The sequence below is a fragment of the Carya illinoinensis genome, chromosome 11 (genome assembly GCF_018687715.1).
Source record: "Carya illinoinensis cultivar Pawnee chromosome 11, C.illinoinensisPawnee_v1, whole genome shotgun sequence".
Lineage (NCBI taxonomy): Eukaryota > Viridiplantae > Streptophyta > Magnoliopsida > Fagales > Juglandaceae > Carya > Carya illinoinensis.
The window spans coordinates 15,831,180-15,850,998 of record NC_056762.1 but is presented as its reverse complement, the minus strand read 5'-3'; the positions used below and the strand labels follow the sequence as shown (position 1 = coordinate 15,850,998).

General features: G+C 40.3%; 1 protein-coding gene across 1 annotated transcript; it reads left to right on the top strand.

Annotated features, from left to right (window-relative positions):
- The first annotated feature begins 4,372 nt into the window (after positions 1 to 4,372).
- Positions 4,373 to 6,763, top strand: LOC122280715 (9-cis-epoxycarotenoid dioxygenase NCED1, chloroplastic-like). The gene has a single exon (XM_043091712.1). It carries the CDS (start codon positions 4,566 to 4,568, stop codon positions 6,396 to 6,398), a length of 1,833 nt encoding a protein of 610 aa, XP_042947646.1. The 5' UTR covers positions 4,373 to 4,565; the 3' UTR covers positions 6,399 to 6,763.
- The last annotated feature ends 13,056 nt before the right edge of the window (positions 6,764 to 19,819 follow it).

Here is a 19,819-nt window from a genome sequence, read left to right as displayed (position 1 = left end):
AAGGTGTCTCATTGATTAGGTTGCTTCAATAGTGGTAGGTTGGATAAGTATTGCTTCAATTCTTGAAAAGTTTGATCACATTCCTCATTCAACAGATGAACCTTTCATAGGACCCTGAAAAAAGAAAGACATTTGTCTGTGGACCTTGAAATGAACTTGTTCAAAGCTGCTAATTTGCCCGCCAATATTTGGGCATCGTTGATGCTCTAGGGTGGCTTCATATTCAAGATGGTGTCAATCTTCTCAAGGTTTGCCTCAATACCTCTCTCAAAGATGATGAAGCCTACGAATTTTCCCGAATCCACGCCAAAAGCACACTTTTCATGGTTCAGCTTCATTTTATACTTGCGATGTTGGGCAGGTTCCTTCCTTTTTACCAATAAGTTGTCGACGTACACCTCCATAGTCTTTCCGATTTTTTGTTTAGACATCTGATTGACTATCTTTTGATAAGTTGCCCTAGCATTACCCGATAGCAGTAAAGACCCCTATCGATGATGAACACCATTTTTTCTTCATTTGATTTGTTCATGTGGATTTGATTGTATCACGAATAAACATCCATAGAACTCGACACCAAGTGTCCTGCCGTGGCGTCTATGATAATGTCTATTCATGGGATTGGGAAGCTGTCCTTAGGGCAGGCTTTATTCAGGTCCCTGAAATCGACACACATTCTCCACTTCCTATTAGCTTTCTTGACCAACACCACATTGGAGAGCCACTCTGGGTAGTATATTTATCTTATAAATCCTGCATCTAAGAGGCAATCAATCTCCTCGAGAATATCATTGCACTTCTCTGTGTTGAAGATTCTCCTTTTTTGTCATATTTTCTTTGCTGTTGGATCAACACATAGCCTGTTTTCTTCAATTGTCAATTCCTGGCATGTCTTCATGGCTCTAGGCAAACACATCTCTCTGCTTAATCAGTAGTTGTTTTAATGCTTCTCTATACTCAAGCAGGAGTCTTGTTTCCACACGAGTGGTGGCGCTCGAATGATCTGAGTGAAATGTCACCAACTCTAGAGACTCATTTTCCTCTACTTGCATTAGATTGTTCTCATCCCTAGCCTCCATGTCTTGGCCAACCACAACCAATGGTGCAAGTGGCGACTTAGCGCTTAGTTTTTCATGACACATATCCCTGGTGCCCCCACCTTGAGTTCTTGCATGTAACATTTCCGAGCCAAGATTTCCTTCCCTAGGACCTCGCCAACGCCCGCTTCGATTGGAAACTTCGTTTTCAGGCAGTAGGTAAAAGTGATGACTTTCAAATCATTCAAAGTTGGATGCCCCAATATTGCATTGTAGGATGACAGGGCTTTAACAACAAAGAAATCTATCATTGTTGTAACCATGCTGGCTCCTTGCCCAACCATGTCTGGTAGCACAATGGCACCCATTAGTTGGATAGCCTCGCCGGAAAATCCCTTTAGAGGGATCTGTGATGGGCGTAGCCTATTAGGACTAATGCCCATTATTAGCAAAGGCATCCCAGAATAAGATGTCAGCTAAGCTCCTGTTGTCAATCAAGATCCGCCTGGTGTTATAGTTTGCAATTAATAAGGTGACTACCAAGGCATCATCATGGGGGTATAGAACGCCTTGGCAATCTTCGTCTCTAAAGGAAATAACAGGCATGGTACCCAGTCTGGGATACTTGGAGGGGTTTATCCACCGAGTACACTTCATGATACCTTGCTTGACAAGCTTGAGTCTTTCTGCTAGATATCGTCACCCCCCCTTCCCGACCCTCACCCCCACCCCCCGCACTAGCAAGTCCTACTACTATGGTACGGATTTCCCCAGTAGGGCTTGGTCTTGGTCGCGTGGTTGGCAAGGAGTGGCTTACCTTCATTCTCTATCTTGTCTCTATCGTTCTGGGCTCCTGCTCTGCCTAGATTCATGCTCCCAACCTTCTTCCCTTCTTGGTTTAACATGGTCAATTAACATTCGTTCAAGTTCCCTACTTCCTGCCAATTCAGCTACTCTCTTTTTCATGATTGAGCAATCTTCTGTCCATCAATCTTCTATTGGATTGGTGGTACTTACATCAGCGTTGGCCCCTTGTAGGTGGGCGTGTATCTTTCCTTGTAGCTCCTGATTTTTCTTGCACGCCCAGGTTGTTGTGGATAAGGCAAGGCCCTTGGTCTCGCTGGGTGGAGTGTCTTTCACGCCCCCCCACCTTGGTGATTGGACCTAGCCTTCCTATCTCTACTTGAATTTTTTACTACTGACTTCACCTCTTGCTTCTTGGGCTCCAAGAGGGCCCTGCAACTTGTCCTTTACCTTGTCCATGAACTCCCTCAAAGTCGAGGGGGTTTTCTTTGCCAACTTAGTCATGAATGGACTCCAGGGCCATATGCCTCTCAGTGTGGTCTTTTCCTCTTGATCATTCGTGGTCAGTTTCTCCTTGTTAAATCAGGTTAGGTATTCTTTCAAACTCTCCCCTTCTCTCTGCTTAATGGTGAGAAGGTAAGCTGCAGGTCATCGACGTCTCTTGCTTGCAACGAATTGCATTAAAATTGTTTGGCCAACTCTTCAAAGCTATAGATAGACCCTAGCCGTAGAGTCCCAAACCAGTCACGTGTTATCCCTTTCAAGGTCAATGGGAAAGTGCGGCTAGCAACCTCTCTTGGGAAGTCATGGAGAGTCATGTGTGCTTTAAAATTCTCCATGTGATCTACAATATCCCTGGATCCATTATACATATCAATCTAGGGGACTTTGAGCTTGGGCAGGAGTGGTACCACCATTACCTTGCCACTGTATGGAAGATCCATCCAATTCAACAATTGCTCTATGGAGGAAGATCCTCCTATTTTTCTTTCCATCTTCTTGTATTTATCCACGAGGCTTCGGAGTTCATTGTGTAGTCTCTTGTTTTCTAGCTCCTCGGCATTTACCCTGCCTGCACTTTGTGCATCTCCTTCCATCTGATCATTGTTGACTGGTGGTGTAACAGCGTGCTACCGTTTCAACTCTTCATTCTCTTTCCGCAATTGCTCTGCCAAAGCCATCACCTTTTTCAGCTTTTCTTCAACATTCACTAGCCTCGCTTCCATCTTTGTCGTATTCATCTCTTGATCATGGGTTGCCTATGATCGCGTGGTAGTTGGCATGTGAAAGTAGCATTGAAGTCTGTAAAGATCCCATAGATGATACCACTATTAAGAAAATATTTCACACCACCAACAGCACGAAAAACCAGTAATGAAATGAGAGGGCAGCACAGGGTGTCCAATGGAATTCGATGCCTAAGTTAAAGAGAAGTAATCTCAATTTAAGAGTATGAATGAATGTGTAAACGTATTACTTTTAAGTGTCATTTATAGGGGCATGATGATGGTATAATAACTAACCTCTGAAATTTATCTTGAAGACTCATCGTTAAAATTAGAGTAATTATCTTCCAAATCAGTCGGAGGCGTTATCTATTCCTATCATCTATAATATATATATCACTAATACCAACATTTGAGCTCGTAGCTCACCCTCTGGCATTTCAAACTTGGGCCCTTTAATACATGGGTTTTCTTGTTCGATACTCTAAATATCCCTTCCACCATCATCGTAGGTCATTCGATCATGTTTTTGGTCTTCGACCCCTACTAAAAATTGCATCAACAATGTCAATAACATTGAATGGTGTTAGATCCACGTTAAGTTTGTGTTTTCTAAAATCTTACCATCCAGTTATGTTATAAACTCCCAAGTTTTATTTTTTAACAAAACAAGAAGTAAACATTGGAGGCAGGTGCGTGGGGGCAACGGTGATGTGACGTAGATATGAGGTTGGATGAAGCCAAGAGAAGGTGCCGCGTGTCTATGGGTGACTCTGATTGAGGGAAGAACGTGGGTTTAGACGTGTACAAGGGACCAATACGCTTCCCACCCAAAATCCCACCCCACTTCCATTTTAGACTCGGTCTTCTAATACTCTAATGGGCCAATTGGGAAACTCATACAAACATCACCACCTTTTTCATGTTCTTTCTTTTTCCAAATTCTAGAATACATTATTATTATTATTATTATTAACAATGTCATGTGTGATTGTTCTAAATTTGAGGAACTTTATAATATCATATCTTCCCAAAAGGACCGTTTGATATGCTCATTTAGGTAGGAAGGAAGGGGGGAGAGAGTGGAAAACGGTGTTGTCGTGTCAATGTATTAAGCAGCTATGCCCCGCAATGTTCCTCCCCACCCTGTTTTGCTCACTTATTGGAATTTTGATAGTCCCCCCCTTTCTTTCCATAATCTAACACGTGGTCTCCTATAACAGGTCCGAGGTGGACCTTGATGCCTCCTTTATCTCCCTATATAAACCTTTCCTCCCCCCATCTCTCTCCTCAACATTCCCGCACACTTCTCCTCACATTCACATCAAACTCTCAAAGCTCTCTTTATTCCCAAATCAAACGAAAAATAGTAGACAAGCAGCTCTCACATCCCAACAAAGCGCACTCAGAGAAATTATTCGTTCCCCTACACAAACCAATCCAAAACCTTCTTCTACTACTATAAGTGCCCCTTTCCACTTCCCCTAAATAGGTAACCATGGCATCACCTTCAGCAGCAACATCTTCATGCATATCTTTTAAGCATAGATTTGGTTCTCCTTCTACCCCTTCATTCCTAGAGTTGGGCTCTCCTTCAACCACCGTCTCCTTGATGAGGCCCACCAAAAGGCCCAACGTATGTTGCTCTCTTAAAACACTCCAATTTCCCAAGCAGCGTTTACCGTCGAATAATATTGCCACTCCCAACATTGCCCATCCAAAAGACGCAGCCAACTCTTCTCCTCCACCTCCATCTTCGACAGCCAATAAGTCTGGGCCCCATCAATGGAACCTCTTACAGAAAACTGCGGCCATGGCCTTGGACGCTGTGGAGGCTGCTTTAGTCTCGCATGAGCGCCAACACCCACTTCCCAAAACTGCCGATCCCAGAGTCCAAATTGCCGGCAATTTCGCTCCAGTAACAGAGCAGCCCGTCCAGCACTCGTTACCGGTTTCAGGCAAAATTCCCTGTTGCGTACAGGGGGTGTATGTCCGGAACGGTGCGAACCCACTTCACGAACCAGTCTCTGGTCACCATTTCTTCGATGGAGATGGTATGGTCCATGCTGTCCAGTTCAAGGATGGCTCCGCTAGCTATGCCTGTAGGTTCACCGAGACACACCGGCTCGTTCAGGAGCGAGCTCTTGGTCGCCCTGTTTTCCCTAAGGCCATAGGTGAGCTTCACGGCCACTCAGGCATCGCCCGGCTCCTCCTATTCTATGCTCGAGGACTATTCGGACTCGTAGATCCCAGCTACGGCATGGGAGTCGCAAACGCTGGCCTTGTCTACTTCAACTGTCGCCTCCTTGCCATGTCCGAAGACGATTTACCATACCAAGTCCAAGTTACTCCCACTGGCGACCTTAAGACTGTTGGCCGCTATGATTTCAATGGTCAGCTCCGCTCAACAATGATTGCTCACCCAAAACTCGACCCCATCACCGGCGAGCTCTTCGCTCTTAGCTACGATGTTGTCCGAAAACCATACCTCAAGTACTTCCACTTCTCTCCACGAGGGAAAAAATCCGCTGATGTTGAAATTCCTCTAGCTCAGCCTACAATGATGCATGACTTTGCAATTACAGAGAACTTTGTGGTGATCCCGGACCAGCAGGTGGTGTTCAAGCTCCCGGAGTTGATTCGTGGTGGTTCTCCAGTCATTTACGACAAGAGCAAGATGTCCAGGTTCGGGATTTTGGACAGGAATGCCACTGATGCTTCTGGCATCAAATGGATTGAAGCCCCTGATTGTTTCTGTTTCCACCTCTGGAATGCCTGGGAAGAACCCGAGACCAATGAGGTCATAGTAATTGGCTCTTGCATGACTCCTCCCGACTCGATTTTCAATGAGAGTGACGAGAGCTTGAAAAGCGTGCTATCTGAGATTCGGCTTAACTTGAAGACTGGAAAATCCACGCGCCGACCCATTACGTCCGACTCTGAGCAAGTGAACTTGGAGGCCGGTATGGTGAACCGAAACATGCTCGGGAGAAAAACCCGATTCGCATATTTAGCCCTTGCTGAGCCGTGGCCCAAGGTATCTGGTTTTGCAAAAGTGGACCTCTTAACAGGAAAACTAAGAAAGTACATATATGGCGACAAGAGGTACGGTGGCGAGCCTCTGTTCCTTCCCCGAAGCCCCAATTCCGAGAAAGAAGACGATGGCTACATACTGACCTTCGTCCACGATGAAAAGGAGTGGAAATCAGAGCTGCAAATCTTGAACGCCATGAATTTGAAGTTGGAAGCCACAATTAAGCTTCCGTCCCGGGTTCCCTATGGCTTCCACGGAACCTTCATAAATTCAAAGGACTTGGAGAGGCAGGCGTAACTTATTTCTGGGCTGTGTCTCTCTCAGATCAGATGTGTGATATCACTGTGTTTGTAGATTTTATTGATAGGTATGTTAGATAGTGGTGATTTTGCAGAGGGATGATAGCTTATACGTCCCCGGAATCTCCACTTCTGTATACTGCATGTGACAGCCGTTTTCTTAATCTTTCTTTGTTTGGTTTGTTATTACGAAGTGAAAGGGGGTTGGGGGGACCAGCTTGTAGCTCTTGGCTGTAGGTAGTCGATACATATGGAGCTCAGCTGGTTTCTGCTGATTCCCTCAAATATGTGCATCATCAAAGTATATATCTGTAGAAGATTATATATGTAATATTGGTGTCTATAGTTCTGTTCATGTCTCAATAGTTCTCCCTTCCCGTCTCTCTTGTAAATATTATCTTCAGGTATCCTTTTCAAAATGTTGTTTTCTTCTCAATCTCACCTTGTGCAGTCTACATTTCTGTTTATATCTGAATCCTATCTTCCAATCTCTATTGGCTGAAGGGAAGAATTAGGAGCAGGAATGGACGAATTAGCATTAAACGTAGATACGCGACTGTTAGTCCTTTTATGCTCAGTGGGCAAATAAATCTTAGCAATTAGCATGTTGACACGTTAACACGCTTTATACACAGCTTTTATACGTCCGAGCATTCACATTGGGTAGTCAAAGTACCACTTTACTTATAATTTAAAAATAAAGTTAGAAAATATAGTTTTCAGTTAAATTATAAATTTTTTTTTATGGAGAATGGAATAGGAATACTCTTATGATAGATATCCACCCAATATTTTTACTGTATTTTGTATCGAATTCTTTATTAATTTTTAAATTTTATTTAATAATTATGAAAATATCAAATTTTAAATGGGTTTAAAAATTTTTTAAAATAAATAGAAACAAAAATTTAAAAAAAAAAAATGGGGGAAATTGACTGTGTCAGAGAGCGACAACTTCCCTGGAATTGTTAGGTGGTAAAGTGCCTAATCAGAGCACGAAACATCACCTTTCCCGTTACCGTCAAACTTTACAAATCTGAAACTTTCGCGATAGGAAAGACATGTAATGGCGCACAAAAAGGTGATGCACGTCAGGAAATGTCTAATCTGTTCCGAAGATAAAGAGTCAGCACAAGTCTAATGTCCACGTGGAGAGGATATTTTTAAGTCAACTTTGCCTAGTGCTCAACAAAATGAAGTCCGCACGTGCAGAAAGCAAGTGGTTCCGTTGTAAATTAGAAAGAAAAATGATGGTACCATTATTATTTTTTTATTATTTAATTGTTTTTTAATGATTAAAGAAATATTATTAGTGAATTTCTATTTTTTTATTGTTTCTCTTAATTGTTAAAGATGTTTAAAAAAATAAAAAACTTTATTTATTTAAGTGCACACATTTGACAGTTACCTTGATATTGTCCAATTATGACAACAAAATGATATATACTTCTTGTAAGGTGTATAAGATTTTTATTTTTTGTTTCTTTTTGAGTAAAATGATATGTCTTTGGAAAATGTTTGGGATTAAGAATGGTGTCTTAAAAGCGGCCCTTTTTTATTGAATAGATAAGGAATTAATTTTTAGTGAGATTATAATTTTTTAAATATTTAAAGATCTTAAAACATATTTTTAAAAAGATAAAATAAAGTAAATAAGTAGAATGCAGAGACGCCTTTCTCGATCCTCTAGCATTGTCCTACGTACTTCTTTTACTAAGTTTTGATTCAACGTGTATAAGGTATGCGTTGCACTTATTATTAAAAAAAAAGAATAATGTTACACACAATTAATAAATTGTACAAATATCATATAGTCGTTTAAAAAAAAAATTGAATCCACTATTAAAAAATTAAGTTTTTTATATGGGTCTCATATTTATTCATTTTGTTAAAAATAATTATACAGCGCTTATACACTCATGACTGTAAGTATTATTTCTCTTAAAAGAATAAAAAGAGAGAAGGTAATTGCGGATGAAATAAAATGATGCACAAGTTGCGGTTTATTCATTAAGTATTGATATTTTAATGTCTCTATACTACATACTCTTTAAGTGATATAATTTGATTTGAAAGATAAATTTTAAAATTTAAATCTTACAGATCAAATCTTATTATTTAAATAATATAGATAATATACTCTACACACCGATTTGATAATAAAATAACTCTTATCCATTACACATAGTTATGGGAGAAGCTTTCCCACGCAACGTCAAATTGCATAGGTGTCCAAAGGGTTCATGCCAAACGATTTCATTTAAGACTATTCATCCTGGCCCGCACTATAAGAAAAATGACTTTTTGCGGCCAATTTATAGCGGTGAAAAGACTATTAGCAACCAAAATTAGTTTCTAATAGTCTTTTCGCCGCTATAAATTAGTCGCAAAAAGTCATTTTTCTTGTAATGTCAGTCTATAATTCGAATAACTGGTTATTGGCCTGGGATATGCCCGGGCTGGAACCCGTATCACATTACCTGACCCTACTTGAGCCAGGTGCAATTATGATACCCGTGTTCTGGATTTAAAACTCGATATTCCAATTTTATAAAAAAATAATAATAATAATAATAACCCAATATTAAAATGATGTCATTTTAGACTTAATGCTTGAAGTCTTCAGCCCTACCCTCAATTCCTCGTTCCACTCTTTCTGCTTTCATGCCAACAAACTGAAATTGTGAAAGGTGAAACCCTAGCCTTCAAGCTTCGGTCATCATCTCTCACCGCTAGCCTTTCGGTAACTCTCTCTCTCACCCGGAAATCCTTGGATATATATTAAATGCATTTTATGGTTCTTTGTTCACGGTTAAATGGCCTAGCTGGAAATCTAATGTATATATAATAATGTTCTGCAGCACACAATATGGTGGGCTGCTTTTTTATTTCACCTGTTTTTTATCTATTAGCTTTCAAGCTGCAAGCCATTTAAGTCCGTCAATATACATGTATCAATATTCTGATGAACGAAGGTATAGAACCACTTTGTATTTCTTTCCTTTCTAATTATTTTCATACAGGAATGACTGCATGATGGCATTGTAATTGCAACAAGATGTTTTGTTCCACTTAAGAGCACTCATGATGATCTTTTTATCTGAAATTAATTGCTTGATTATTTTTCATTAAATCCAATTTTTTCATGATCTATATCTTTTCCGGATCATTACCATGCACGTTACCACATCAAATTGCATTTCCTTTTTTTACAGCAAAGATAATATATATATATATATATATATATATATATATATATATAATATGTAGCAGTAAAGTTCACATTATTTGCTTTAGGAGAATCTTTGGATGGTGTGAGTAAATGCTTCATCTTATCTCATCTCATCTCATCTCATCATTACAATTTTTTTAAATTTTTACACAAAATATAATAAATAATTTAGTTTTTTCAAATCTCAAAATAATAATAATATTAAAAAATAATATTTTAATAATATTTTATTTAATTTTTAATTTCTATCTTATTTTATTATTTAAATCGTACTTTATTTTTTTATTTCATAAAAATAAATCTTCCTACCTTTCATTTTCTATTAGGTGGCAAGTCAAAATGTTGTCGTTAGTGGATGGATATCGGTAATATCTGATACTGACCTAGGAATGGCCATGTTTGTGTACGGTTCAGTGCTTTGTTGTTATTAGTGCTGTTGCCATCATGTTTTTACCCTACCTGTCAGCAATGGGCATAAGGATATGTGTTTCTTTCTCTTGATTATGTCAAATTGCTTTCAAAATATTTCCATATTGTTGTCTTTCTCCCATTGTGATATTATTTTTTTCATTGTTGATCTTTTGGTGGTTTGTTATTTATTACTAAATAATAAATAGAAGAATATACTATAAATTGTAATGTTGATACAATTCAGGAGGTTGGTGGTGACTCATATTCTATTCTAGTGGATGTGGAGAAGCATAGGAGTATTCCAATCCTTTTATCTACAAATACACAACACTCTACCCATTTCATCCTAATTTTACTCAAGAAATCTAAAAAGACACCTAGCAATCAATGAGTAGTATGAGAATACTTTGCTAGAGTGGAACCTCTTGACTGTGATAGCCTGAAAGTTCAATGCAATTATTGCACTAAGATATTCAATTGCAACTACAAAAATGGCATTGCATCCATGATGCACTACTTCTAGAATGCTGGTAAAACCTCTTCTCTTAGAATTAAAGAGGTTCAAAAAAATCAAACATAGTGTTAAGAGAGATGTAGAGGGAAGAGTGTGTAGTCCATAAGAACTTGTGAAGTATAATGCAGAAAAGCTTAGGGTATCAACTGCTAAGTTTTTTATAATTAGATGTGAATGAAAAATGATACTTGGCCCCATGAGTTTGTCAAATTTTTTCTTTTTTTCTTTTTTTTGATAGAAATATGATTCACTGCATTCATTCAATAAACAAAGTTACAACTGTGACTTATCAATACAGGAGAACCAGATTATAAGTCAACCAACGTAACTGCTCAGGAGCTTCCCAGTATACAAAGTGACGGACATTGTCTTAACTTCTAAATCTCTCAAAAGAGAGAGAGTAAATGCTCTGTATGACCAGAGACGGAATGGGCCCTCTAACCTCCAAGGAGGCAGAATACAGGAGACAACTGCTATGAACACACAGTCCAATAGCATATACCTACACTAAAACTAAATAAACAGACAGGACCACAAAACAAAAACACCAATAAAAACAACCCAACCACGAGCTCGGCATGAGCTCCGACAGCACACCCTCTGCAGACAATCAGCATCACAAGCCCAATGGTACGAGCACCCAGCTTGCGTACGGACCACAGCAACCTCCATAGCGAAGGCCAGCCGTACAACCACCGGCCATAACATCAACTGCCACTATCAGCTCTTTGCCTCAGATTAAGGCTGATCAACAGCTTATAACCTCACCTTAGACATCACAGGAAACAAACAGAACACCAAAACCAACAAACCCACAGCGGCATAGGCCGTGCAAAGCACAGCCACCTTTGACAGCGTGTAGCCGTGCATGACACAAAAAACAAACTCCAAACAATAGAAAAACACACACACCGGCGGCACCGACCAATAGCGACAGAAGCCATGCAAAAACACAAGAACCGCACATTGGAAAAAAGGAAAAACAGAACACAAAACAGCAGGCAAAAACAGAGGCTGTGCCAAAACAAACTACTCTGGGAGGAAAACCACTACTTGGAAACCGAAGCACCGAAGCCTGAGGATCCAAAAAAACCAAGAATAGTGTCTGCAAGTGGCCCCATGGTGGCATGTGACAGCCACAAGCTGCAGAAAGCTGACCTTCGTCCCGCGCGTGCGGGCAACGCCCCACTCCGTTTGGCACCACTTTCAGTGGGCTTGTAGATCGGCAGCCGACTATCATCCAAGAGGGGCGCTTGTTGACGGTCGGTGGCCAGTCAATCCGGAGTGACTTTTCTCCCTTATTGGCCTGAGAAAAACCAAAAAACCAAAACGTTAACAGAGGAAGGGAGGGGAGCGGGAGCCGAAGCTCCCACCCCCCCCCCCCCCCCCCCCCCCCTCGTCGCGCAGTTTTGGATTGGGGGAGGTTAAGAGGGGCCGCTCAGGTAAGACTGATGGGGAAGGCCTCTTAATAGTTAAGAAATTGACTATTAGTAAATTGGTGTATTTTTTATTTTTAAAAGATGTCTAAAGATGTTTAAAAAAATGTTTGAAAGAAAAAAGAAAAAGGAAAATATAGAGTGCAATTTGCACTAGTGGTAAGTTTGAGGGAGCAAATTCATGGGGCTAAGTAGCAGCACCCAAGTGTGAATTGTCTTTTAAGCTTGTAGAGCAAAATGGGTTTATTGAGTTTATAGCTGATATGAAATCTAGATTTACATTACCATCCCGAATCACTTTACAAAATGATTGTGTTAATATGTATAATAAAGAGAAGATACAATTAAAAAAGTTATTGGATGATTAAAGAATTTATCTTACCACTAATACTTGGGCATCAATAAAATTAAAATATGAACTACATGTTCATTACCACATTTTTTTTTATTGTAATTGGAGATTGCATAAGAAAATACTTAAGTTTTGCCAAATTCCTGATCATAGGGGTGAAATTATTGGGAAGACGTTAGACTTGGGTTGCATGAATGAGGTATTGATAAGATTTTGACCATCACAATTAATGATGTCTCATCTAATGATATTGTTGTTGATTACATGAAAAAAATAATAAAGGATAATGATTGTATCATATTGGGTGGTAAATTTGTCCACGTGGGGTGTGCTGCCCATACATTAAATTTGATTTTTTGAATTATGTTTATGAATTTGTAATAAATATTAGGGATACCATTAGACATGTGAAGTCTTTATCGTCAAAATTTTCTAAATTTAGGGCTTGTGCGGCAAAGGAAAACATTATTAAAAGGATGATTTACTTGGATATTTTTACTAGATAGAACTCCACATATTTGATATTGAGTACCGTTAAAATACATAAAGAAGCCTTTGAACGATATATGTATGTAGATGAATAATTTGGGAATTCCATTGGTGATGATTGGAGAAATACATGGATTTTTGTAGAGTTGCTGAGATTTTTTTTACGCTACATTGAACATTTATGATTCTTTATATGTGACAGCTAATGCATATTTTAGTAACTCTACACAATTGAAAATGCACTAAATGATATGTGCATGACTAATGACATTATCACTAGCACCATAAGCATAAATATAAAAAGTAAGTATGATAAGTATTGGGGTAGCACAGATAGGTTTAACTTAATAATATATGTTGCTTTTGTGCTTGATCTACGATACAAAATTATCGAAATGAAGTTCTAGTTGAAAAAGTGCAGACGGAATGAGTTGGCGGATAATATAAACACCAAGGTTAAACTCCTTTTAAGCCGTTTGATCCAGCAATATAACACATTTCATGTAGCTAGTGGAGGAAGTTCTAATGTAACTCAAGAGAGGCCAAGGACTACTAATACAAACATTGATAATAAGCCTACACCACCTCCAAGTAAATTTAATATCATGTTCTTCAAATACTTTAAGTAGAGGTATTTGTCTGAGGCATGTGTAAACAACTCGCCCAGTTTTGATTTCTTAGATTGGTAGAGAGTTAATCTTGCCAATTACCATGTCTTTGCTGAGGTAGTATGTGATGTGTTAGCCACTCTCATTTCCACTATTGCCTTCGAGTCTGCATTTAGCACTGAAAGACACATCTTGGATCCTTTTAAGAGTTTATTGTCTTCAGAGACTATTGAAGCCCTCATTTGCACCCAAAATTGTTAAGGACCAAACCAGACAACATTTGAGAGTTGGAAAAATACATACAGTCGATTGAATGTCGACTGACCTTGAAAGCAAATTTATATATAAGCTGCTTAAAACTTGTAATCTTCTTTGTAGTTGTTTATTATCTAATTTAACTTAGTTTTTTACTAATTTTCTAGAAGATCATCTGCTTCATCTTCAATTGAACCTTAAGTGTCCAACCCAATTACACAAAAGCACTTCTTCAAATGGTAACCTCAAACAATAAGGTAATTCGTTAGGGCTTTAGTTTTCATTTTACTTTCTTTGGCATTTTCAAATTGTTTCCATCTATTTATCCTACATGGTATATTGTGTATTGTTTGAGCGCAAATCAAGTGCTCGATCTACTTGCTTTTTACTATTTTACATATATGGTATATATGTAGAAACTCAACCTTATCATTTATAAAAAGAGATGACTTAACCTCTACAGACAAATGTTTGAGAGACGAACTATTTTTTTTATTTTAATTAACAAAAAGGAAAGAAGATACGTGCAAAAAAGGGCATATTATAGTTTAGACCAACTCTGGTAGAGTTTGGAATCTGTGACAGCCCGTGAAAACAATATATTGAGAAGTCCCACATGACTTAAGAACAAACGCATCTAGAACTTTATAAGGAGTTACCATACTCCTCCTATTAGGCCTTTTAAGGGGATAAATTGATGGTTCTATATGGTATTAGAGCAGGCTAACCTATGATCAATAATGGGCTCCTGCGACCTACCCACTATGATGGTACTGGAAATACCGACCCACACATGAGGGAGTATATTGAGAAGTCCCACACGACTTAGGAACAAACTCATCCTGGGCTTTGTAAGGAGTTACCATACTCCTCATATTAAGCCTTTTAAGGGGAGAAATGGTTTCTATACAATACACTTGTCTCTTTTCAGCCACAAAAATCAAATTTGAAATGTTTGATGGTGGCGAGTCCTGTGATCTAGTGCGTGTGTCGAGAAGAGCTTTCGGAAGAGGTAGCACTTGAGGACCATGCGTAGATGTGGGTCACACATTTTGTTTAATAGTAGCTCAAATACTTTAAATTAGCTTAGATACTTTTTATTCTTTATTCTTGGTGATAACATGCTCTGCCAAGTAACTTCAAGAAACACCAGTTGAGTGATTTGTGGCAGAATGAGTATGCTACTTGGACTTGGAGTTCTTTGGTTCCAGTTTTCAAGGTCGTAACAGGTTTGCCTCCCCACATCATGAGTATGCTCCTTGAACTTGGCGTTCTTATGATTCTGACTCATGCTATCCACAATGAGATTAGAATGCCTTTGTATGTTTGATCAGTCATTTGTCCATGGCTCTCAACTGGTTTATACAAGTTGGCTCTCAAGTGCTTTCTTCTTGAAGATCCACAATTTTCTAATAAATCAGAATTTGGAAGGTTTATAGGCATTTTCTCAATATATTTATTTCACACTACAATTTTCCCCACAAAGCATCTTGCCATGGTGTTAATTATAATATATATGTTCTTTGTTTTTTCAAATTGCACCTAGATATTGGCTCTATACCTCTTGAAGAAGAGAAAAGCAAATGTTATGCTTTAATGCTATCGAGGATATTGAAGTGGTGTTGATTTTGTTGAATATTATTGGTACTAAGTTAGGCAAAGCAATAGGGACAAGGAACTTGGGGAGGTGCTGCCTCACTTGTTCGAGAAGGAGATTTATTGTCTTTGTTTTACTTTTTATTGTCTTTGTGTAATGTAATGAATAATTACCAAACAATGTGATATGTAGTGGATTGCGTTGTGTATTGCATGCATTTTACATGACGAATATTAGATTTTTTTTTACATGCATTTAGTTAAAAGGGTAATTAGTTGTTTATAGCTTTAGTTATTTTTATATAAAAGTTAGTGTTCTATTTTGATATATTTTCATTATTATGGACAATATTCAATGCAATTTATATTATGATTTTCAACATTATTTTATCCTTAAAAAAATTAATACATTTAGGCTTTTATTAAAAAAAACAATCCTAGTACAATTCAAAATCCAAATTTTCGGCTTTCAAGAATCCGGTTTTCATCTTGGTTCTAATCTGGATCATAACTTGGGTTAACTCCAACCCAGGTTTGAAACCCGAGTCCAATTCCAGTTATGCTCGAATAATCGGGTCAGAAATTTAGTGAACAATCTTAATTTCATCGCAAGTGAGTCTTTTAGATGAAAGCCACAATGATAGGAAACTACAAGATTTGGAGAATGTGCGAGGATGGGCTCCTACCCCATTTTATTGAGTTTGTATTGTGTTTTCAGAACATAGGATGACGGCAACTTGCAAATAAGAGTTCCTATTTAGTGGATCAGTTGTTTCTTGGCTAAGTAGGAAACAAAACAATGTCAACAAGTCCACAATTGAAATTGGGTACAACCTACAGAGTGTGTGGCACAATTGTGAGTAATGACGTTTGGACTAAACCCTTTCTTAATAATTTGAAGATAAGTATACTTGACAAGTCAATAGATGTATTTGGCATTAAAGAATCCCTATATTGTATTTAGTGATAATAAGTGCACTATTACCTTAATAAAAAGTGGAGTAGAGAACTGCAAGGACAAATACATTTATTTAAATTATCAATATATATTTTAGATCCAAACTAACCTCCTCTATCTAACAGTGGTGCATGTCCTCTACACACCTACACAATTGTTAATGTTGTATTTCATATGCCTATGAGTCAGGCTCTCAGAAGTTTGGGTCTTTAGTTCTGGGTCTATAACTAGAAGAAAACCTCAAGAGGTGATGGCCGCCTTCAGTGGCCAGGGGAGCATCCAATGCCAAAATTAGTAATGCCCATAGGAGATATGCAGGAGAATATCAAGATGTAGAGAGAGTTCAAAGTCAAGAGTGTAAGCCCCTTTTTCAATACCTCGGGGTCCCTTTTTATACCTGGCTACAAGGGTCAAGCAGTTATGCCCTACGGCTAAGGGAAGGGATGTCCTCCTGAAATCCCTTCCTCCATCACCATTTAATGCGGTGTGGCCCTCTGAGGGATACATTTAATGCAGCGTGATCTTTTGGTGAGTGCATTTAATGCGATCTGTTGCCTTGCTTTGCCTTTAGGTTTAGTCCCGTCGATATGGTGTATCCCCCTTCTCTTTCGTCGAGGCAAGTTTATTGTGCTTTCTGGGTAGTGGATTGTCCCATGCTCCTAGGCCCTAAATTTATTTACACAGGTCAGGAGTCCTTTAGTCGGGTTAATGGACGACCTAGTTGGTACGAGCCCCTAGGTATTGCTGGAACGACAGTCTTTCGTATACCCTCGCAGGTGAGTGCCTTCACATGCCTTGGGGGCAAGTTAGAACGTTTTTAAGTCACCCCGTCTTGCCGGTTTCCTAGCCCATTGAATGGGGTTGACCAAAGGATATGTAAGGTCATGATGGCTTTGACCCTTAGGCAGAGGTTGAGCAGTACTCAGGGTTGACCTCACCTCGTTGATCCTCTTGCTGGCGAGAAGGGGGTGAGCGGCATGTAAGACCAAGCTCGCCCAAACGCTCCTTTGGAGGTTGAGCAGCACTTAGGCTAAAACTCGCCTCATTGACCCTCACACTTGGCGAGAAGGGGTTGAGTCTTTGGGTACTCAGTAGAAGTCAAAACATAGTATGAACAATCATTGACGTTCACTAAACCGAGCCGTTTGGCTAGTGTGTGGTGTAGCTTTGAGGCATTATCCATTGGAGGCGACAATCTTTGCGTAATTTCCTCAGGTATTCTTGGGACTAATCCACACTCTGCCGAGGGAGGGGTAGGGGTACCTTATGCCACTTCCTCCCCATTAGACCCTTGAGGGAGGTAATTAGTCAACGACCTTAGAGCCAGATTACTCTTTGCCGTGGCAAGACGGGGTAAGTTGTTCCAGTAGCCTCGAAACTGGACCCACTCTCCTCTGCAGGGAGGTCAGACCGAGCTGGGGCTAAGTCTACCTATCATCCCTCGTGTGGAGGCAGTCTATTTGAGTAGTGTGCAACTGGACCCACTCTCATCTGTTGGCACCACAGGGAAGGTAGGTGAGGGCCAGGCTAGTGCTGTGCCCACTCTTCATCGTGGTAGAGGTCAAGGTAAGTATTCAGGCTGCCTCAAGGTCTAACCCGCTCTCCCCCATAGGAGGGTTGAGATGGCCTTTGGCTCATTCCACCCTTTGGTGCCTCGCGGGGAGGTAAGGATCAGGCAATTTGCAACTATTTCAGTTCCTGCTTTGTCGATGCCCACAAGGAAGCTAAGTTGTCAGGCAAATTAGGACTGGCCCGCACTTCACTGTGGGAGAGATCAAGCAGCCTTAGGAATTATACCCATCCTTTTGGTATCCTGCGAGGAAGGTAATGTCAGATAGCTAAGCAGCTGGTTTACACTTCGACTGTGATAGGACGACGTAATTTGTTCAAGTGGTCTAGAGACCAAGCCCACTCTTCTCTGTGGGGGAGGTTGGGTCATTGGGGGGGCTGGACCACCTTGTTTACCCTCACGTGGTTGTAGTCTATTCGAGTAGTTTGCGAATATACCCTCTCTCGTCTATTGGTGTCATAGGGAAGATAAGTGAGGGTTAGGCTAGAGCTATACCCACTTTTCATCGTGGTGGGATGGGATAATTAGTTCGGGCGATTGAGAAACTGGGCTGCTCTCCTTCGCGAGGGAGGCTGGACTGTCGTGGGGTCTAGACCCGCTTGTTGACCCTCATGTGGAGGTAGTCTGTTCGGGTAGTTTGTGATTGTACCCACTTCCATCTGTTGACGCTCACAAGGAATGTAAATGTCGAGTAGCCGAGGGCTGGCCCGCACTCCATCGCAAGAGGGATAAAGCAGCCTTTGGCATTACACACATCCGTTTAGTACCCTACAGGGAGGTAATCAGTAAGTGAAGATTAATGTTGATGGAAACACTCCTAGGCAAGATTAGTGTTGATGGAGACATCGATCCTACTCATTGAAATCCTGAAAAAACTAACGTCTTTCATTAATAGAATTCATATATCAAAAAATGAAATTTACACATTTGTAAGGGAATCAGCTTTCTCCTTGCTTTTCTTATATGCACCCTCCTCTCCTCCTCCATTTGTGGCAAGTTGAGTTCCCAGTTCCCGACAAAAGCTAGCCGTGATTTCATGTGAGGCACATATTTGCACTACCTGTTGGTCTTAATAGGTCGAGGGTTGCATCGTGGGCACCTTGTCAGCCTTTGGCTTTAGCTTCTGCATATAGCATTCGCGCGCCAGGACTTGTTCTTCATGGATTTCTCCTACCTCTTGGGCTGTCGTGAACTTCAGCTTCAGATGGTAGGTAGAGGTGATTGCCTTAAGCTTGTTGAGGATCGGTTTACCGATGATAGCTTTGTAAGAGGATGGGCCTTCACAACAAGGAAGTCAACCATAACAAGGGTCATGTAGGGAGCGCTACCTGCCATGATAGACAGGATGAGCGTCCTGGCAAGCTGGACTATTTCACTGGATAAGCCTTTGAGCAGCATCGGTGCTGGTTGGAGTTAGGTAGTGTATATTCCCAAGTACATAAATGCTTCCTAGAACAAGTTGTCAGCCAAGTTGGCATTGTCAATAAGGATCCTCCTTCTGATGAAGTTGGCGAATAGCATGGTCACCACCAGAGTGTCGTTGTGTGGGTAGAGGATTCCCTCCTCATCATCTTTCCCAAAGGAGATTGTGGGAGTAGGTTCGCTCCTCTTATACTTGGTTGGGCAGAACGCCGTCGGGATACACCTCTAGGTAATGGGTCTCCCTGGCATGTGCCTTCCTCTTGGAATTGGTCACTCCTCTATTGGCAAATCCCTTCGCTATGGTTTTGATTTCCCTGATCGAGGGTACTTGTCAATGCAGTAGTTGGGGGGACCATGTGGGGGTCCTCTATCGGCTTCTCTTCTCAGTAGCCTTTCCACTCTCCTTTGCCTGTAGCCCCTCTCGGGGCTTCTTTCTCATGACCCTCTCCTCCAAACCTGTTCCTCTTGTAGAATGGAGGGATGTCTTGGTGCTGACCAATCTATTCAGTCCTCCCTTCCCTGCAAGGAATGATAGTCGCCCATGTTGTGGATGGTCGACTAGTGGTAGGTGTAGTA